At 39.9% G+C, this 22,728-nt stretch overlaps 2 protein-coding genes and 1 long non-coding RNA gene across 6 annotated transcripts; 2 read left to right on the top strand and 1 right to left on the bottom strand.

The window, feature by feature from the left end:
* The first annotated feature begins 158 nt into the window (after window positions 1-158).
* Window positions 159-16,454, top strand: shoc1 (shortage in chiasmata 1). Of its 4 annotated transcripts, none has more exons than XM_079688900.1 (28): window positions 159-1,010; window positions 1,336-1,411; window positions 1,498-1,627; window positions 2,047-2,137; window positions 2,218-2,408; window positions 2,494-2,656; window positions 2,842-2,947; window positions 3,025-3,166; window positions 3,259-3,363; window positions 4,078-4,207; window positions 4,720-4,814; window positions 6,519-6,737; window positions 7,146-7,586; window positions 8,297-8,512; window positions 8,612-8,806; window positions 8,939-9,031; window positions 9,520-9,701; window positions 9,782-9,854; window positions 9,993-10,062; window positions 10,376-10,551; window positions 10,712-10,817; window positions 11,277-11,388; window positions 11,689-11,810; window positions 12,057-12,144; window positions 12,810-12,941; window positions 14,229-14,378; window positions 14,873-15,629; window positions 15,972-16,454. In XM_079688900.1, coding segments are annotated over exons 1-28 (4,449 nt in total). In that variant the 5' UTR covers window positions 159-1,008; the 3' UTR covers window positions 16,058-16,454. The 4 variants fall into 4 exon arrangements, with proteins under 4 accessions (XP_079545026.1, XP_079545027.1, XP_079545025.1 ...); XM_079688901.1 differs by having other exon boundaries at window positions 160-1,010; window positions 3,271-3,363; window positions 10,709-10,817; XM_079688899.1 differs by having other exon boundaries at window positions 160-1,010; window positions 10,709-10,817.
* LOC307043942 lies at window positions 16,072-19,137 on the bottom strand. Its single transcript, XR_013809469.1, has 3 exons — window positions 19,058-19,137; window positions 18,550-18,817; window positions 16,072-17,097 (listed from the first exon to the last, which is right to left on the bottom strand). It is a non-coding gene; the product is annotated as an uncharacterized lncRNA (long non-coding RNA).
* A 558-nt stretch (window positions 19,138-19,695) lies between these two features.
* tal2 (T-cell acute lymphocytic leukemia 2) lies at window positions 19,696-21,926 on the top strand. The gene is made up of 2 exons (XM_079688904.1): window positions 19,696-19,780; window positions 20,760-21,926. Exon 2 carries the CDS (start codon window positions 20,774-20,776, stop codon window positions 21,110-21,112), a length of 339 nt encoding a protein of 112 aa, XP_079545030.1. The 5' UTR covers window positions 19,696-19,780; window positions 20,760-20,773; the 3' UTR covers window positions 21,113-21,926.
* The last annotated feature ends 802 nt before the right edge of the window (window positions 21,927-22,728 follow it).

Below are 22,728 nucleotides of genomic sequence, written 5' to 3'. Positions count from 1 at the left end.
CCCTCTAAGGTACATTTAGAACAGAACAAAAATGTGTGATTAATTTGCGATTAACTATGGACAATCATGCGATTAATCGCGATTAAATATTTTAATCGACTGACAGCCCTAATAATAGTACAATATCAGAATATTAACCTAAGTTAAAACGAGCATGATACAATTCTACACAACTTCTGCCACTAGAGGTCAGGAGTGCACAACACAATAACATAGTATGTATACAGTATGTAATTAAAAAGCCATAAACAATTGTGTCATATAAGTTATTATTAATTCCACTATGTCATAACAATTTCAAGTACAGTTTGTATTCAAATAATTGATAAAACAGTTTTTCTTTAAATAGTCTGTAATTCAAAGATCATAGTATAGCATCTCAGAAAATAATTGATAATATAGTTTGTCATTAACAAATAATAGTATGTCACACAAAAGTAATAACATGGTAACTCATAGAAAATGAATGTTATAGTTTGGCATACAAACGTATTAACAAAGTAGGTCATTCAAAAGTCAAAGTGCATTATGCTATAAAACACACAAAAATGTAATATTTTTTTTAAATAGTCATAGCTATTTAAATAGAATGTGCAGCCTCTTTAATTACTACTATAATCATCATACTGAAAATATTACTGTAGATTTTGTTAGATTTGCTCATGCTTAAAGTCATACGTCTGCCTCCACCTCAGCAGTAAACTGTGCAGACAACATTACAAAAATACTTCCAAAAATAATTAAACAGCAGCATAGCAGAAACATTAACTGTGCTAGAAGGGATGGACTAGAAATGAAAAACGGCCCTGGACTCTGACCCCTCCCAGCCTACATTTATTGAAGTCCAAGAAGATGAAATACTTTCCCCTAAAAACCAAAAAGCTCCTAAGCTCATGCGTGGCATTTACACACCACCCGTGAAGACGAGATGGGAATCATCTTCAATAGACGATCTTTGCCTGATTAACGAGGTGTTAATCAAAAAACACGAAAATAAGCTAAGTCATTATGTAAGTTGTATAATAACAGAAACTGATTAACTCTGGTTATTTTTATTTTATTTGGGATAATTACGTTTTAGGTTCACCATACTGCTTTATTAGTTAAAGGACATAGACAATAAGTTAGCTAAATAACGTGAAAGAGATCGCTAAGCTAACTTTAGCTAACCAAAGCTAAAGTAAATAGATTGTTTGCTTTTGTGAATGACAACTAATTTAGGAATTTGGTTAAAATGACCTGTTTAGAGTTATCTAATTTAGGTTTTGTTAAAACATAGATGATTATCGAAGGATTTTTTTCCTGAACATTTGCTGTTTTTTTTTATTTTTACAGGTCTGAGAAGGAAAGTGTTTTACCGACGCAAACCTTCTCTGCTAACAGATTTAAAGCTCTCGACTATGTATTTGAGGTTAGTTTTTTGTCATTGACTGGAAATACTTATTTGTTTGTTATCTCAGAATATTATCATTAAACGTTAAAGCTATGTCCTCTCAGAGCACCACCAGTCTGAAGGTAATGATGAACCTGCTGGCCCTGCCGCCGCCTTACTTCCCCGGCGGCGGTGATCTGTACCCGGACAGAGGAGAGCTGCCCGAGGCCTCCTACAGGACCCCGTGGATCAGAGGTATACATGGCTAACTAATGTCATATAAGCACTGCGTTCACTGGTGTATTACATTTTTCTTTCAAACAATGTAATAAATATGTTCCTAGAGATTTCAAATTATAAGGAAAATATCCAGTAAAAATATATAGGATTATACACATTATTTGATGAAAAAAATGAATAGTCATTACAAATATCTAAATAAACTCCCATTACATAAATGGCAAAACAAAAATATGAATAATACATTTAATACAAAAGTACCTACTGTAGAACTTTTAGAATTCTATTAACTTAACTTATTCTGGCCCAGCTGAACAAATCATTAATGAAAGGAAATGACAAATGTGTAAAAGGTGATAAAAAAAGAATTGCTACAGGTGTCAAACTGCCCTAAATGAGATCAAAAATAAACACATTTCTCCCCTCTCTCACAGGAAAGGTGATCTCCACATGCAAACTGTTTGTCAGTGGTTCTGTGCTTGATGACCTGGGAGCAAAAAAGCATGCATTCAATTCACCTGAAAGGTTCATAACTGTCTCATGGTGTATTGTTTCACCCTCATCATGTTTTATTGTTAGTCATCATTTTGATATTTATATTCCAGATTTAATGTGACTCTGAGTGAACTGAAAGGGGATTTGGAGATGATACCAAGCTCTAATCCTGACTCAATTAACGATCTAAACCAGGATGAGATTATAAGCCTTTTAAAAGAGTCACAGATTGAAAATCCACTTCAGGAATCATTTTACAAGTTGTCAACTGACCAGATGAAACCTGAAAAGGAGAACAGAGGTAACTCAAGGTTCCTATCAGCTGTTAAATAATATCTGTGACTTTGATCTTCTTTCTCACCAAGAAAAATATTTATCTGTCAAAGATCTCCTCATGCCAGAAGAGCTCATGGTTGTTGATCACCTGCTGTACTTTATGAGACATTTACCCACGCTGAAAGCCAAGATGTCCAGGCTGCGGACGCTCCCTGTGGCCGACCCTCTACTCTGTTCGACAGGGAAAAAACTCTCAGAGGACGCCGTATTCCGGTGTGTGAGCTGTAAAGATTTATTAATAGATGTAGTGGAGTAAAAGCAATATTATTTTCATTCTGAAATGTAGTGGAGTAGAAGCTTAAAGTAACAGAACATTGATATTCTCAACTAAAATACTGTCACCTCAAATTGTACTTAAGTAATATGCTTAGTTACTTTCCACCACTGCTGCTTTTCAGGCACTGTGCGTCTTATGAAAAACCTCCCTGTGCAAACACCAGGGACTTTCCGATATGTGCAAACATTCAAGAGGAGTTTGTTAAAGAGTCGCTAATGGAAGAAGAGGTAACTAAAATAAAAAAAGGCCAAATGATTTTCTTATTAAGTGCGAAATGACAACCTTTCAATGTATTTCTGTGTAGTCTCTGCTGCTGCCGGTTGTTGTGGACACACTGAATCTGAGTTGGGAGAAGTGCACCGCGTTTTCAAGCATTTGTGGTCAGATGGACGTTGCTCCTGAACAGCTACATGACCAACCTCCTGTTCTGGATATGCTTCATAACGGTAACTAACATTATACAAGTCCAAAAAGATCAACATAAATGCACATTAGCAGAGAAAAGTAAACTGAAATACCAGAGTTACATTTCTCCCAGCTATCCCTTCAGATGCATCAGTGTCGGTGGACATTTCCAAGTATGAAGTACCAGAGGAGTCCGGCAACAAGTGCTGCATGGATGGAGGCCTGATGGAGTTGGCAGGTAAAAGTTACAGAGAGAAAACACAAAGGGAAACTTGTTGTTGATCGTTATGCACAGAAATCTTTACTACAGTTGCTGGTTTACTCAAATCCAACACCTTACATACCCTCCACCGGTGATTTGATTCAAATAATTTACTTTCGTGAAAGTGAAATACCACACTATTAAAAATACATAACAAGTAAAAGATTTGCATTCAACATTTTACCAACTTACAAGTTTTAGCGACAAAAAGTACTTTTAAGTATTGAAGGCAAAAGTACTCTTAATACAGAATGCCCGGTCAATTATATATTTTTGGATCAATATCGATAATGAATACATATTTAAACAGTACTTCAAGCAGGTAGTTGTTAAGGTTGGAGCTACTTTTATCTGCTTATAATAATGCATTATTTTATAAACCGGTACAAAAATCCAATTTGTTCTGTAGGTTAAATTTAAATCTGAAAAACCACGTTGGCTGTTAAATGAATGTAGTTTAGAATAACAAGTACAGTATTTGCCCCTGAAATGTAATGGAGAAAAGTGTAGAGTAGCCTAAAAAAGAAAAGGGGTATTTCAAATTCTACTTGAGTAAATTATTACTACTGCCCCCACCAAAATGACTATCTTCTGTAATGATACATTGTTTTTTGGAAACAGCAACAACTCACTTTTGATGTATATTTATAGCTTCCCTACACCTGTGATTAAACTTCATATTCCTCTAAGGACGAGCGTTGCTTCCGACTGAAATGGAGCTGGATGTGACTTTGACGCTGACTCCCGAGACGAGTCAAATCAAAATCTGTCCGTCCACATGTGACCTGCAGCAGGAAGAGCTGTCAGCGCTCGGCAGACTGTGAGTGACGGTACCATGTGGTCCAACTGCAGTGGCGAGCCGTGACATTTGCACCTAGGTACTCTGACCCCCCCCTTCCCTCGGAAAAAAAGAAGAGATATTACGTCACAGCGTGTACTTCAGCGGAATATCAAAACAGCGGCCCGGGTGCAAAACGCATCAATGAAAGCGACCCTCTACCACACAAAACAACAACATTTATATAAACACCTATCATGACAGGGCACCCACAGCCAAGTAACAATTCAAAATGAATTATTTTTTTAGTGTTTTTAAATATTATATTTTAGAATATCTTGAGGGCCCTGACGGCTCGCCACTGTCCAACTGCTTATATAACCTGATGAGGTTTTGTTGAAATTTCAGTGAACATACGAAGGATATTCAAAGCCTTAGTTTAAATGTCAAATTCTCTTTCAACACATCCAGGGGTTCAAACATTATCTTTGAAATCACTTGGAGAGATTATAGCATGTGCAAAAGCTCTTGTAACATCTAGGATTGTCCTGTAGGTCTTTGGTGTCAGCGAGGGCTCAGACAGAGATGGAGGCGGCCCTTTGGACGGCGGAGAAGCATCCGACCTGGGTGATGGGCTTTCTGTTGGCAGGTGAAGGTTTGATAGCTGTTCAAAGAGGTGCTCAGCATTTTGTATACATGAGTTGTTAAATACTGAAAATAAATAAGAAATATGGCGACGTAGACAAGAAATAAGGTGATAAAAGTAATATTAGTCTGAACGTTAGTTTGAAAACACTACATTGAACGAATATGAAATTATTACATAAATATCAAACATTTCACGTGTTTGTGCAGCAGCACCAGGATGGAAAAACATACAGACAAAGTATAACAAATAAAGAAATATATAAAATAAAGAAAAAATAATATATGTCTCTGAATCAGGGTGTCCGCGGGGTCTTAAAAAGTATTAAAAGTTCCTAAATCATTTTAGTGAAAATGAAGGCTATTAAAAAGTATTTAAAAGTATTAAACAGCATTTTCCAAGGTATTACATTTTGTAGCTTGTTTTCAATAAGTATATAAATTGTCCAAAGAGGTTGTATTCTACAGTCTGCCTGAATGTAATCATTGCGTAGGTGTGTAGTGTGATTCTGTGTAGTTTATTTATGGCATCCCGTTAGATTTGCCGTCATCTGAACATGACATCGCACGCTCACTGCTTGATAGCGAGCGAAGGTCCGTTTACGCCCGGTTGTTAAACAACATCGTTATGGGGAAATGCAAGTTTGCGTCCAAATGGTTGGAAGATAAGGAGGAAGGACAATCAATACTGTAAATAGTAAATGTGAGGTAAAGTGTGTCGCCAAGGTAACCGGTTAAAACTCAAAGTGGCGATGAGGTCTTAAAATGTATGGAAAGGGTCTTAAAAAAGGTCTTAAAAGGTCTTACATTTGACTTCAGGATTCCTGCATTTACCCTCTGAATATGCCTGCATAAGTATATAGAATCTAAATATATTATAGTACATATTGCAGTTGAATGGGATAACGTTAAAATAATATAGTTTTAGGTATAGAAAAATATTGTATGTTTTTTTAAGTCAATGCAGTTATTCATTTTATACTTCATCATTGCACAGTAACGGGTTTGATACTGCAGCACTTCTAAAGAAGAATATAGAAGACTTAACAAAAACACCCAGGCATCCGGATAAGAATGAAACTCTGAATCAGCAACATTTCGTGGTTCTTCGGCCTTTGTGTTGATCGGCTGCTTTACGTTTATCAAACAACAAAATGTCTTTGAGTTTCCTCACTTTAAAAAAACCCTGAAGCTTAACATTTTTATTTGTATTCACAAAAAGAAAGCTCCAAAGCTTCATAAGGCTTAATCCACTCATCACAACTTGCCATTGAAAAAGGTGTTATAATGTCCTCTGTGAGTGTGTGTGTCTCCGTCTCAAATTGGAGACAAACTAGTGGCAGGAGTTTTGAAGACAGAGCGGTCAAATGATGCTAGTATAAATGATCTGGGAATCAGAGAATATATATTTTTTATTCCAACTGGATTATATTCAGGATGTCACTACGGCTACCCTGATTTTGACTGGTTTACTTTCCTGAGTCCTCCAAAGTTATGGCAGGCCTTTTAAAGAACTCATTAACCACAGTATTAACTTTTTAAAGCATTTTGCTGTGGTTCAATCACGAATTGTAGACATGTGAAAAATGCTCTTTGGGAGCCCAAGTTTGATCTAAATCTGTCTCCTGGGCCGTTTATAGAGACACGCACTACACCTAAATCCACAAAGTAGGTTTTTCAACATCGAATCTGCTGTATTTTCTTACAGAGCCTCAAATAAATGAACCAGTGGTGGAGTTTCAGCCGCTGTCTGAAGCCCGGAGAGTCATAAAGTCAGAGGATCTGCAGTCCCAAAGCGAGACGGGACCCCCGCAGGTGGATCTGTCCAGCAGCAGCCAGTTCACAGAGAGCCTGACCTCCGAGTTACCCCTCACCACAGAGGAGAAGACGGAGGAATTCAAAAGACTGTCACCTGAACATACGGAGAGTGAGTAGTCTGTACCTTTTATTGAATCTTCTGTTTTAGTGTATTAGAGGGGGAACTCTATGTATGATAACTTTGAATATGAACCTGAGTTAAAACAGTTCAATTATTAAGTCTTTGGATATAACATTAATTTATTTTTTTGATTATTGATTTGTTGATTAATTATTTGATTAGTTCACGTAAACTTGCTAAACCATGCAGATTACAGTTTAACTGATGTTTGACTTTTTCTAGGAAAGTCAAATGGATTTCTTTTCTTTTCTTTGGTGATGGATAAAAAACATAGGGTTGGTCATGAACATGTTTCACTATTTCCTTACTGTTTTGTACACTGAATCAACAGTTTTATTTAGACACAGTTGCAGCAGACCTCTGACATCACCTCACCTGCTCTGGTCTCATTCACAGTTGGATCCGTAACGATGAATCCAACGGACAAACCTCAGTTCCCTCAGCCGAAGAAATGTGAACCTGCTGCTTTTCTTGCTGTAGCTCCTGCGGAGGACTCTCATCTCCACAGAGAAACTGTTGCTGACACGTCTCAGAACGCCTTCCTGATGCACAAAACAAACAAGGAAGTCAAACCTGCAGCGGTAAGATTTTCAGAACCTGCTTCCAACACCAACACTAAAGATGACGTTTCAGAAAAGAGGTTTTTAGAAGTTGCAGCCATGTTTTCCCCTCGTGAGACGGACATCAACACCAGTAGAGGATACAGTAAGACGGAGCAGAGTGCTGTGTCCCTTGGACGTCCAGGGGACAAGGAGATGGACTGTCTGTCCACCTTCATGATCCTGAGGTCTCAGCAGAGAGCTTCGGTGACTGCAACGCGTCAGAGCTCGTCTCCAGGTACACCGTGGTATCGTTTGGTTGAAATGTTTTTATTAGAGTCTCCTCTCAAAAAGCTTCAAGATCAATTTCATTTACCTCCTTTTTGTTTTTGCAGCTGTACTTATTCATATATTTTCTCTCTTCATTATTTTGTATACATGCCTCAAAAACGTGTGCATTTTGTGCAAGTTGAAGGTAGTCTTAGTTTAATATAAAATAAAAAATTACTTGGACATATTGACTTAGGAGTAGCACATGACATCAATATTTGCTATCTGTAGATACATCATTATTAGGATTATTAAATTACTTTATGTAGGATCTATTTCAGTTTAAAAACTGTCTCCATCTAGTGTTCACCTTAAGAATGTGGCCACTCTGAGTTGCCCTTATAGGTTTATAAAACTCCATGTAGTAACTTTGTGTACATTTTTCTATGGTTATTTCTGAACACTATTATGAACAGCATACAGAGCTTGAACCATTAAATAATAAATCAAGTCATTGATCCAGAGTTTAAATAATGCAACCGTTTTGATAGTTCATTTATCAGTGATTTTTTTTACCCTTCACTGTCGGTTATGGGAATCATTTGGTTCTCTCCATCTCCTGACATTTTATAAAACGATAGATTAATAAGGAAAAAAATGGGTCCGTTTATATATATACTAACCTTATGTACTCATGGTCTAATGACTCACACTGACATTTCATCCTCTTTCTATCAGCACTAATGGTGGCTCAACAAAAAGCACCATCTGAGCATCATCAGCCTCCTCCACATCCTCCGAGGCAAACACCAGATCAGAGGTATTTGGGTGGAGCGGTGTCAGGAAACGCTACCAGAGAGCAGAGAGCAGCGGTTCAGGCCACGGGTCAAAACATCCCTCAGTCCAGCCCTGAAGGCAGACAGGAATACAGAGTCATACTGGTCCAAGCCAACGGTATGACACCAAAACATGTCTCTTAAGAACAGCATGGAAAAGACGTTTCAGAAGGTGTTTGAAGTTCCTTTTTTTTTAACCCCTTATCCTCCCACACAGCCAGTCAGCGGCACGCCCACTGTGAGCTGCTGGCCTTCGCTGAGCCGTGTTTGATCTCTGCCAGGCAGCTGGGGCTTAACTTCCCGGGGCCGGGGGACTTCAGCTGCCTGGCCCCGGACCAAACACACTTCATCCTCAAACAGCAGGAGAAGGCGCTCTGCAGGAAACAAGCACAGAGCACAGAGACGGTCAGAGGTACAACATGTCATTTCATTATCCAGAGACACTATTGTACAAAGCTATTTGTGTGTGTTTGCTAGTACTGATAGATTCATCCAGTGTAAGAAAAGGTGTAAAAGCCCTCTGCTGGCCTTGTGTTGCACACAGATCAGGAAGCACTGTTCAACCAGGCGGCTGTGATTCACGTGCTGGTGACATTCAAGGAGCTGCTGCTGAAGTGTGACCTTAAGACTGCATCGGGTCAGTTTAACTCACTTCAAAACTTGGTCCTAGGGGAGTTATATTTTATAGTTAAGATTTAAATATATACTATACTACATACTGAACACAAATTCTTTTGAATTGTTTATTTCATTTTTAAACTTGGCAAAATGTGTATCGACATGACGGTGGATGAGGTTTTATTAGATTTGTTTGACAGTGCTGATATCAAAAGCAAACAGCCAAACACCTGTCGTATTTCTGGTTTAAATGTTGCTGAAGATTGGGGCACAAAAATACTTTGTGCTTGATCCTGATGATCCTCTGAGACTCTTCCAACACAAACAAATAGGAAAATCATGGGTAAAAAACAGCAGTATGTCACGTAAATAATCCCAAACAGTTTTCACTTCTGTAACTTCAAAATGTTTGTGATCCATCCGTGTGTCCTCAAACAATTCCCCGATTCTAACTTATGTTATTTATGATGTTGTGACGTTTGACGGCCTTCTCTTAATCCACTTAAGATTACCTGACGAAGGCAGCGGAAGCGTGTGTGGATCAGAGTCTGCAGCAACTGGTGAAGAGGCTGCAGATCATCCTCTTCCTCAGTCTCAAGAACCAGGAGTCCGACCTCAAACTGCTGAAGCTGCAGCAGCAGCTGGCCGCTCAGCTGCAGGGCAGACAAGGACAGAACACCGTGGAGAAAGTATTAACCGTTTAACCAGCAGCCAACGCGTCTTAATGTTTAGTTAAGAAACACTTATGCTCCCGTTTGTCCTCCTTTAGATTCTCATCTTACTATCAGTCGACTCTGATGACATCAGATCTCTAATCATCAGCAGTTTGAGCCACGTGACTGGTGAGCAACCCTTGATCTCTTTCACATATCAGCTACAACACTAATAAAATAAATAGCACTGTGGTAATAAGTGTTGTGGTTAAATACAAACACTTTTAGCGTCACATAATCATGTATGATGTGTTTTTGTCGTCCCAGGTGCTGCTGTAACTGCAGTTTGTCCTGAGGGGGACAAGAAGAAACTGAATGGAGCCAGTGTGGTCAGCAGGTACAAATGGAAAGTTGTTCATTAGTATTTTTGTATAAATATCATTATTTATACAAATATATTTCAACATTCCTCATCAACCACATCCGGAATGCGTGTTATCTAAGGAATTATGAAAGAAAAGAAAAGCTTGTTTTAATTTTATTTACATTATATTATAACAACCAAGTCATCCCTTGCATCATTGCATACTAGAGAGTTTTGGTGTATTGGAGTTAGTGGTAAATGTTTTGCAGTGTTAAAGACATCATTCCATGCTGCCGTGTGGTGATTAACAAACTGTTGTGTTCCCACTGTCACCCTGTGATACCAGAATGCATCACAGTGTGTGTGTGGTGGTGCATGAGCAGCACGTCGGGGCGGACTTTCCCTGGAGCTGCTTCTCTCTGGTTGTGGAGTACGACCATCCAGGACAGTCGCCGTGGGCAACAGTCTGCAGAGAGAGGGGCATCAGTCACCTCAGCTTCAACACCATCATCTCAGACACTGGTCAGCTGCCACCACACACACACACACACACACACACACACACACACACACACACACACACACACACACACACACACACACACACACACACACACACACACACACACACACACACTGTTGTAAAGGGATGTGTTATATGTTGTTTCTTTTCCCCCAGAAGAGAACGGTAAAGGCTGGTGGTGCCTGGAGGAAAATGTGCCCAATGTGCTGTTTGTCACAGAGGGGCTTCTCAACTGTCCACTGCTGCTGCAGACCCTAGAGTCAGGGTAAATGTCTAAATATAAAATATGAATAATATCCAGCCGCATTTCCATTCCATATCGAGTGAAAACATCAGGACTCAATAGCAAAGCACCAACCTGCATCATCAATTGATTTTATTTTCAGAACGTAGTGATGAGATACCTTTGTGATGTGTTCAAATATTAGGTTTTGTTCAACTCTGGAATTTGTTTCAGAGTTGAATATGACGTGCAACATAAATCCTTACATTTGAGAGCCGGAAATTGAGAATAAAACATTACCAAGCAAAGAAAAAATCAATAATCAAAATGGTTTCTAAGTAATTGAAAAAAGAAAACATACCTCAAACAATTAACAGTCAGGCTTCGACCACACTTGCCAATGATGATAAGCTATCATTAGAACACCATATGGTGAAAGGGGTGTGTGTGTGTGTGTGTGTGTGTGTGTGTGTGTGTGTGTGTGTGTGTTTCACTGAACAGATGTAATATAACGGTGCTGGAGAGGAGCCACTGTCCGTCCCTCCAGTTCCTCGGAGGGACCCAACACTACTGTGTGATCACAGTGGATGAAAGCACCGCTATCGTCATTCAGGTACCAGGGACACAGATTCCTGCTGCATCCTCCAACACACACACACACACACACACACACACACACACACACACACACACACACACACACACACACACACACACACACACACACACACACACACACACACACACACACACACACACACACACACACACACACACACACACACACACACACACACACACACACACACACACACACACACAATAATACTACCTTTCTGGAAATGTTTTTACTTCCCTCTACTGAGGTTTTTGGGAATTGCATCTAAATGGAAAAATAAATGTGTGTGTGCAGGAGGAGGATGAGCTGTGTCAGGAGCGGGCGAGTGAGAGCGTAGTGATGAGGCTGACTGCTCTCTCTCTGCAGTACAACTGCTGTTGGCTTATCCTGCACTGCAGAGAAAGCCAGGGAGGAGGGTGAGAGTCCACACACAATACACACACACACACACACACACACACACACACACACACACACACACACACACACACACACACACACACACACACACACACACACACACACACACACACACACACACACACACACACACACACACACACACACACACACACACACACACACACACACACACACACACACACACAGTACACAAAGGATCACCATCACTGCTGCCTGTCTTTCTGTTTGTGTCATGGCAGATTTTCTGGCCAAGCCTTCAGCAACTTGGTGTTGGTTTATTCCTCTCTGGTTCTGTTTGGCATGAAGTCTGAGGATCTAGACGTCAAGGTATAACACAGACATCATTTAGTTTCTTTCCTTTAAAGGTTTTCCATGCTGTCAAAAAATCTTAGTCAGAAAGATACTGCTAATAAAAAGTCACCATATACTTTAGTTAATTTAATTGAGTCATTAAACGTAGTTACTGGTATAAATACTGTGGTCAAAACCATTTGAACACCTGACTTTTTCTTTATTAAAAAAATGGAAGGGGACCGAAAATGATTATAATTAGATAATAGGTATAAGGAGATAATTAAGTCATACATCTGCAAGTAAACACCCCCTTATTCTCAAATATTGAAGTCATTATTTTCACAAAAGACACGTGAATGATTTCTTCTGAATAGGCTCAATTGTTGACGTCTCTTAGAAGTCTAAATAATAAATAAATACAAAAAGCTAATAATATAGTGTGATGAGGTTGATCAAAACCTTGCAAAGTGAAGCTATGCGTTTCCTTGACGACATTCTTTTTGGTACAATTTTGACTTGAGAATATTCAAGAGTTTTCAAAGAATATCAGTTTGAAAGGTCAAAAACCTCAAGTAGCCCTAATCTGGTGTATTATGTGATCACTACATCTCTCAAGTTATTTAATTGGTTGTGAATTTCAACAAGTGGTTGAGCTGAAACACAATATAAAGCACTATGTCTTTGGCTGTGTTTGTCAGGTGCTGATGTTGTCTGAAGTGATGGAAATATCCAAATGGATCAGCCGGATCTGCTTCCACAGCCTGATGGCCAGTGAGAGGGATCCTCACGACTTCCTGGACAGAGACTGGCTGGCTGTGATCCCCTCAGAGGTGATGCCTCCCCAGGAAGTTACACAGACTGGTTGAGAGGCTTTTCTTTGGTTTTCAATCACTACATCCACAAACCGCATGCATATGTTGTTTTTTGAGTTCAACAACATCTACAAATAATCTCACATTGCACACTTCTTTGTTTGAAAACTAACAAAACCATTTATCAAATAAGGAAAAACTGGTCTTTAAATATGAGCAAACCAGGGGACTACAAACACCTGTGTGTGTTCTGTATGGGTTTGGACAAACCCAACTCATCAATTCAAACACTTATCAATTATGACCATGAGTCTCAAAGCAAATGTTAAATCCTCCACTACAAGCATGTCATGCATCACAATGAACCAGTCTGGAAATGCAGGCCTCTTTTTTTTTTACTGGCGACCATCATTATTCTAAACTTATAGGCTTTAGAAAAGCCAAGCTGCTGTCGTGGTAACCTACCCAGGATTTGAAGTTTCTCTTATGCTATCTCGGATTGTCTGCCAGTATTGGCAAATCCCAGAGCATTCCCAGAACACATGCTAGTGATTTACTCACAGACCCACAGCATGCTGGGAAACATCAAGTATCTGGGCATATTGTTCCAGTTAAACTCTCCCTGACAGTGAGTTGGTTGAGTTCCATTTCTTATACTTAACGTTTTCCTACTCTTCCATTGATAATGTTTTCCTTGTTTTTCCACTTTTCCTTTTAAGGATGTGTTCACAACGCTCAGCTGTTGAAGGCCCTAGTAGAGTACAGAAACAGTTCTGAGACCTGTACGCCTTTATGCTGAATAAAACATTTTTATATTCATAAATCTCTCGCAACTTAAAGGTAGGGTAGGTAAGAATGGAGAAACCAGCTCGAGTGCGCTAGAATTTGAAACTACGCAGCCGAAAAAAATCTGCCCCTTCCTTCAGACTTCCTCACAGAGCCCCTCCTCCAACACACACAAACGCGCACATGACCAATGAGGGCACGAGGTAAGTTTGTGCACAGATGGAAGGCTGACAGGCAGGTAGGCCATCCAGTTATTTTAGCCGGGCCGGCTCAGATGATTGGTCGTTACAGCGCTACCTTCCACAAATGAATTTTTGTATGTATTTATTTTCAAAGCATTTAATATATTCATTACTTTCGGGATGTTAAGAGCATTCCATGGAATATAACAAAAAGTGTTTCTGAAGTGAATTACCTACCCCACCTTTAACAGTAGATGGCTTTCATGTTTACCCCCTGACCCCAGAGAAGTATTTCCAACATGAGTTTGTGTTCTGCTGTGGTTTTCTCTCCCTGTAGGAGGAGAAGTGCCTGCTGCAGTTCCCCTGCATTAACCCTCTGGTGGGTCAGCTAATGCTGAGGAGAGCCCCGTCAGTCCAGTGGCTCCTGGGGGCCCCTCTGTCTCAGCTGAAGGAGCTGCTCCCTGAGGTTCCACAAAAAGTCCTCAAGGTGACCAGAAATATGAAATTACACTTAAATAAATCACACGTATACTGTATGATGTGTTTTTCCCTTAAAACTCCCCAGAGGTTTATAGGATCAATACATTCCTTAATGATAACACGTACTTTTCCAGCTTATACTGTCGTGTCATACAATTCACTGTTTGGTTTTCTGGATGGCGTGAAACATTCACTCTACTCACATGACACGTTAATACATTTAACATGAAACACTCATTTACGGTATTTTGAAAAAGAAGCAGGGCTGCAACATTGTCTGGATTAATCAATTGATCATTTGAAAATAGTGAAAAACATCCTAATAATAATAATCATAGTCTTTCAAAGTCCAGTGGGATTTCTTGAAATGTATTGTTGTCACTCCTCCACCTAAAGATTGATAGCAGCAGAATTGAAGTACGTTAAAATATCTCATAGTAAGGAAAATGTAAACCTTTTAGTGACATCTCTAATGTTGCCCTCTTCTCTTCCTGGTTTCAGCTGTTCAGTGACACCACCTCCCTGTACACGGAGTCTCAGGCGGTCCTGACTGAGACAACACAACACCCCAGCCCCCCAAACAGCCTGTGGACCACCACTGATGACCCCGAGCACAACGACTCTGAACCTCAGCCAGAACTGTTCTGTAGTGACGACAACAGCAGCTTCCTGTTCGGAGCCGATAGCAGCTTCTGTGAACCAAACACAGACTCCATGCAGGAGGGCCACACAGACTTTAGACTTGACGTGAGTACTTCCTTTAGCAGCCCAGAGGCCCTCCACCCCCCGCAGAGGAGCTGGACCAGCAGTGGTCAGTGGAGAGAGGAGAACAGGGAAGAGGGGAAGTTCTCCGGCTGGAGAAGCAGAACTGGAGCCGTGGGGAGAGTTGTTGGAAGAGTAAACAGTGAGTGGACACCAAAGGTTCCAACAATCCTCAACACCCATACTCCAGGACGCAAAAGTCCTTTCGAGTTGGACTCCACCCTCAGCTTCAGCCCCAACGCCATGCAGCAGCCAGCCCACAGTCACATGCCCAGGCACTCGCCGGTCTACAGTGTCCATCACCCTGACAACCCCCACGTCACCTACGGTCTGAGCCCCCCTGCAGAGGTCACGCTGTGGGGTCAAGGCCAAAGTAGCAACGACTTTATCACCAACAGCAGAGACACCGCGATGATTCCCACTAACTACGGCTCCAAATGCTGGATCGGACAAGAGAGGAAGAGGAGGGGCGAGGCTGCAGGGTTAATTGAAACAGGTGAGTGTTAATTGTTATAGTTTAGGTGTGTCATTAAAGCAAATTGGGGATGATGGAAACAGATGAATAAATCACAACGTCGACAAAGCATGTGACTTAAAGGACCACTGATGCTTCTTCTCCAGCTCAGAGACTAAAAAGGACTCCTTGAATAAATACATTGCCATATTGACAAGTTTCATCCAAACATTGTAGAGAAAGAGAGGGCAAAAACAGGATGACATAATGAAAAAGCGCACTAGGAACACTGGAGATTTTTTGTGTTTATCTTGATAAATCATTTGGTTTTCTTTGCATAATCAGTTTATACACAGATTGATATATTTCCTTTTTCTTTTGCAGTGATGACACCGCTGAAGAGGGGGAGGTTAAGCTATGAGAAGGTGCCCGGCAGAAGTGATGGACAGACGAGGCTTAAATTATTCTAAATGATTTGAATGCCTTGTTCCTGTGGCCTGTTTGTAAAGAGATCGTTTTGTCGGATTGAAGTTATTAATTACATCATTGAAGTGTTTGTTCAGGTAGAATTACGTTTGACTTGGTCTGTTTGTTCTGCCAAGAAGTTTCTACGTCAAGCATTTTTTGGAAAACATTTATATACATACATTTTATTTTTCCCAAGCAGCCGTTTTTGTCTTTAAAAAATATGTGTGTAAAGGAAAAAACATGAAATACCAACATTTTATTATTGTTCTAATAAAAATGTTGTAAAGTTATATATGTTAAGTATTTATAATGGCTTGTTTTAAAATGTTATGCTTCTATTTCCAATTAAAAACATATTTATTAGTGATTTTTAAATAAAACCCACAGGTTGTATTGTTATTCTCCTGTACTGTTAAACATTCACAACCGGATGCTGCTGTGTAAACTCCTAATCAATGCAAATATAAACATTTAAAAGATGAAATTGTATATGTTGAAAATACTGCACATTATTAAATAGTTTATAGATTATTAGGTGTTATAAACAATCTATTCTATGTCTATATACTGCTTCTAAGTAATAAATAAGCGAGGTGCTACCAAATGTTTTTACAAAATAGGACTTAACTGTGGGCACATTTAGCTTTTGTTTTCCTCCACACAGAGCATGCCTACTGGTGAAAAACAAATGGTGATTTATGGCTGGAGGAGTGGGATGGAGAGGGTCTTTCCCAGCTAAACTGATAAAGCGTCTCATTTTAGCAGCTCCAATGGTGGGGATATTTCTTCTTTTTTTTCATTTAGTGAAGCAATCCCCTTATCATCGCCTCTCAGCATGTGGAGAGAGTGCTTATCTTCACGAGCCAGCAGAGAGAAGCCAGCTCCCTGAGGAACCATCCCCAGACAAAGACAACCCCGAGGGACATGGACTCGGAGCCTCCCTCCTCTGGACAGACACATCCAGGCCTGGCTAGCCACCATCAATGACCCACCAGCTTCTTCTTTTTTGTCTTTTAAACGTCTCTGTCTCTCCAGCCTCTGCCTTCTCGCAAGCAGTGGACAAACAAAGAGACAGAGTAAATGGTTTGTTTTTGTTAATGGCACAGGGACAAAAGCAGGATGGTCAAAGGAGCCCCCGTAAGAAGGCTCGGTAAACAGCAGCCGTAATGGTGCAGTAATTGCCCCCGACTATCCTTAAAGAAGAGACTGAATGGGACAGGGGAGATATTGTGGGAATTAACAGGCTGTTTAAACCAAAGCTATCCTTTAGGTTGGGATGCTACAGCTGTAAAGGTCACATAGCTGTTATCTGTCATCACAGGCAGCCGTTAACTGTGTCACCTGTGTGTTTCCTCACACACATAAAACACGCAGCCCCAGCAGAGGCAGGATTTCCTGTGTCTTAGGTGCACATTTGTTTGCCTAACTGATTTAAGATAGGACCAATGACATATCCCTGAAGGAAATCAATATCAGCAGAAGCACCACAACGTTTTTTTATACAATAACCAACACTGTAGAGCTGCAACAAAAATAAGCTATTTTCTTTATAAATAAGGAATCTTAAGATTAGTTTTCCATGTAGCTGTATTCATCTCTGAAATACGGAGAATTCTTGCATTTCTCTTTTTACATATTAAACTCAATATATTTGGGTTTTGGATTTACAAATCAAGACATGTAAATACATCATCGTGGACTTTGATAAACTGGGAGGATTTATCCATTTATCTTGAATGAATAAGATCTTTATTTGCAACTCTCAACATTGCATCATGATAAAGAATATGGCACTGCATCATCTTCGTGGACAGCATTTGGTCAATATTGCCCTATAATAAAAGTCTGGCCCAAATCAACATGGTTATTATTTGGACTGCTTCAAATGGCTTCAATGTATTTTGTAAACAATATCAATTCACGGTCTGTTCATCTACTATGTTTACAATAAGTCTGCTGGTGCTGTAGTTTTCTGTTAATTGATGGGAATTAGTCCATTTGCAAGAAATCTCCCTGCAGTTTGCAAGTGGCAATAGCAACTTTTTAGTGATTATTATTTGGAGAATAAAAACATATTTATTTTAAAAGTTGGCTTTTTAAAGAAACATGAAAACCAGACCTGATTTACATTTTGGATACACAAAGCTAGTTTACGATAGTCACGCTTGGTCAGAAGGGAATCAGATAAAGGTTGTCAATGATGATTTTCTAACTGTCGTAGCTCTTCTCTAAATACTAATTCTGTATCCCAGAATTGTCTGCACTTATAAACACAGTGTGCAATAATAAATACAGCAGTAACCTCTGTTATACAACAGACCTGACCTCATGAGACTGGCTTCATGAGCCATCTCATTTTGTCTCTCACGGTGTGCAAATCAAAACGCTTCACTTGCAACGTTTAAATACCACATGGGGCTTCTTAGCTAGTCATTCTGCTGTTGCCTAAACATGCATAATAGATTAATCACAACCAATGAGGTACAATCTTAACCTGGCCTTGTAGGTGTGAGAGTGAACAGATTTGACACCAGCGAGTGTGTCTGCAGACTCTGCAGTGGAGGCTGGATGGAGGCAGAGAGCGCAGGCCTGCAGGTGCAGCCTCTTGGACGTGCAGCGGGGCCCATGAATGGCCGATTCAGAAAACGGCCCCCATCGGGCCTGTTCTCCAGGCTCGGGGATAATCCCAGCCCCTAATCGGATTATGTAAATTCCTACTCCACACAGAGACTTTTATGGAAGGCTGCGTCTTTGAAACAACACTTGAAGGGTGAAAAAGGAACAGTGACAATTGGTTAAACTAGACTTGTTTTTTTTATCTGAACGGAGGTTGAAAGTGGGAGGCAGAGAAGGGGGGAGAAAGAGGAGAGAGGAGTGGTAAGAGAGAGGTGAGTTAGGACGCTGTAATTTATGTGTGGCCCCTTGGAATGGCTCAACGAGATTACCATAGTCATAACAAAACACATATTGTTCAACTGTCAATCTGGATATGGTATTTTTACCTTTTGTGGCCCAATCAGGCAGAATTCAATAGCAGAGCAGGCAGTGATATCAAGGTCTTTTCCACGGTGCAGGAACGGTGGGTTGTCCATGCCTAATGTCAGAGAAATAGAAAGGAACAAGTGTCCACAGCAGTGAGCGAAGGATCAGAGAGATGAACGTCTCAGTTTCACTTCAATGGGAATGTATTTGTCACCTTTAGTGCAAACCTTCAAGGATTAAATGAGCAATGAATCATAAAAGCTGCACAAATAGTCACTTAAAAGGCTGTTTAGTGGGGGGGAGGGGGCTGACCCAGAATCCCTTCAATTATTGCACAGAAATACCTATAAAAATAATGTAAAGTGATATATGGACAATATCATCATAAAGCCACCTCCATTGGATCTAAATAATGAGAAGGGAGGGGGTGTGTTTTAACAATCACTCTTCAGTTAACACCAACCTCACACACAATGCCAGAGGCTCCACGACGGCATACGTCACACAAAAGGGTTCACCCTGCTATAAAATGTGGGATGCGAGCATGCGGCAGTCTTACCCCATCCCTCCCTCCCTCACACCCTCTCTCTTTAGCTCTTTCCCTCCCTCCTGCTCACAAGGATCTGTCATCGAGCATGAGAAGACACAACTGAGTGGACATTCACAGCGAACCACTGGACACCGGTGACCTGCGGAGGACCACTCTCAAACTGACATTACTGCACATTTCTGCACACATACAGGTGAGGCGTCTGATGTGGATTCCGTTTCTCATTCAGGCCATGTGTTTCCAATTTGGTCAAGTAAATAATTAATCAGCCAGAGTGTTATGATGATGATTTTCTATACAACACTTTGCACTGACCGGAATATCAAATGATCTGTTTATAATGATTATTTTCCTCCAAGAGCTGTTTGTTATTAAGCTTTTTAGAAAAAACTATTTGGTTAAACTCTATTTCAACCCATCTATTTCACAGTTAATATATTGCAGAGTAATTGACAACAACTGCATCTCTTTTGAATTGTTTTCTATTTACTATATTGTTGTTTATTATCTATTCATACACCAGCCATAAATGTGGGTGCCTACAGAAAATGTTGCGTGTCGCGTACGCTATGTGAAAAGCCATCAGTAATGTATATACTGCTTATAAATACTTAATAATGCAGTATGGTTAAAGCATTTCCAAAATAAGCCTTTAGAATATGAAGGAATGTCCGTTTGTGAGAAAAAGAAAATACATTAGAGCTGTATGTTGAAGTAAGGAGCAGAAAACAGCGACATAGATTCTGGTAAATATTCTTGAAGGATTTTGTAAATTGGTGCAATCAAAATGTATCGTTTTGTGAAAAGTACTACAGTACCTTGGACAATGTTCCATCCTTTTCCTTTCCGTCAGTCACTTAAGAACTAAGATTGTTTACATTTACTGTGATTCTGCTCATTACTCTTATTATTATTCTTTATGTAAAACAAATTGAAAAGTGCGCTTTATAATTTCCCAAAGGTGACATCTTTAAATGTCTGATCAAATTAGTTTACTATCATTAATCACAAAGATAAGCCTAACATATTCACATTAAAGAAGCTGGAATTTGGGCATGTTTGGGAATTTGTTTGCTTTAAAAAAATAGACTAAAACAATTTCTTAAATTATGAAAATAGTCTGATTTATTTTCTATCAATCGACTTATCAATAATTTGATTAATCGTTGCAGCTCAACTCAGCGCCATGACCAGGAAGGTGTTCACCAACACGAGGGAGCGCTGGCGGCAGCACAACGTCAACACCGCCTTCACGGAGCTCCGCAAGCTCATCCCCACCCATCCTCCGGAGAAGAAGCTGAGCAAGAACGAGATCCTGCGCCTGGCCATGCGCTACATCACCTTCCTGGTGCAGCTGCTGGAGAGCCAGACCGGTCAGCCGGCCAGCCACTCCCCCACCGCTCTGCTCACCTTCCTCAGAGGAAGCATGGAGCAGCTGAACTCCCCTCCTCACCCCTGGGCCATGACCAGCGACACAGAGGTCCCGTCACCTGACTCCAGCTGCGACAGCTCCGAGGCCTGGTAGAAAACACAAAAAAGGAAACTCTCGAGTGGACCTTCTGACCCTTTACCTGGGGTTTTGACAAACTGCTCTTGTTTTTTCTCAAGACTCTTTTTGTCTCTGCATTTGTCACCCGTGCGTGTTTCAATGCAGAAGACCCAATATTGTGTGATATATGTGGGCTCCAAACATGGCTGAAAATGTTGGTACAGCCTCCACGCTGATCAGTGTTCAAATATGATTTGCGGGTGAAAATGAATTTGTATTCTGCATGGATGTGTAAAAGCCTGGATGTACAATATTCCCTTCATGTCTTCATGTTAATGCCCGCCTGGAACTAAATTAGTTTTGCAATGACAGGGTGTTTTGTCGATGAGGAAAATGGAGGGGATTAAGGAATTTCTCATTTCAAGCAATAGATTCAGCACTTGAATAGATAATGGCTCAGCCAATTCTCCAGACTGCAATCGTCTCAAAATAGCCAAGGGCACTTTTTTTCTCCTTTTTTCTACGACATGCTGTTTTTTGAAGACTAAATCTGACCTTTATTTTTGTTTGTAAAGGTTATGTGACTTCAGAAGAATCAGTTATTTGAAAGACTTTTGCTGTTTCTCACACATACAGTATTACACAACAGTTATCAGTGTTTCTTGAAGAGCAATTTGTTTTCTTAGGATTGGGTTGAGAAATTTCAAAAATGACAATCCGCTTTCGATGAATTACATATTTTACAACGCATATGTCTTCTAATTTAAATGTGTTTATTTGAGCTTTTGTAAAATACGCATGTCATATAGCCAAAGATTATGAATTGATTGTCTACTGTGAAGAGTGCTATTTATCTTCTTATACCTCCTTTTTAAGTTATTTTGCTGTGCTTGTTAATATATACAGTATCGTATTTATTTGAACTATTTATTTAATAAATGATTTCTAAAAAAAACACTTTGTCTAATTAAAGAGGTCACTAATTGTTTGTAATTCTTACAGCAGGAAACTTCAAGATGTACGAAAGATTACATTTTTGTGTAGAGTTTAAACTACTTACTGGATCTGACACTTTTTAAATGTGGTGTTATATACAATTTGAAATGCAATTATTTGTATATGTTATTGCCCAAAACTTCCATTATACATACTAAAACAGCTTATTTGTGAGTGTTGAAGGACACAATTGTCCCACAATTTTGGGTAAAAAGCGTTTACCCAAAACAAGTGACAGGTGAAATAGGGTAGTGACTGGAAAGAACAATTGTGGTAAAACAAGACCAGAAACACCTAAAATAAATAAAATAAAGTAGCAATTAAATCCTTGGATAAACAACCTCAGTAACAGTTTGATTGATGTGTGAACAGCAACATTGTGTCATTTCCTGTTTGTATAGACTTGGATGAGATGTAGATTGCATAGTAACAGCAAAGATAATGCACTGAGACAATACATTTACAATGAGTACACAGTGTGGAATTGGTACATCATGTTGGTCTCCAATGAAATAATTTCCCTGTGTAAAACACAGCTGATGTGAAGTTAAGAGCGGAGCTACCGCCTCTTTGTTCCTGCTCACTATCCCAGAAACATTTGTCCGCAGGTCGTGTAATGACCGTGTGGACACAGAGCTGACCTTTGCTCTCTGTCC

The sequence above is a fragment of the Notothenia rossii genome (assembly GCF_949606895.1).
Source record: "Notothenia rossii genome assembly, chromosome: 6".
NCBI lineage: Eukaryota > Metazoa > Chordata > Actinopteri > Perciformes > Nototheniidae > Notothenia > Notothenia rossii.
Note: the sequence above shows the minus strand (reverse complement) of the source record. Positions and strands in the feature narration are given on the sequence as shown.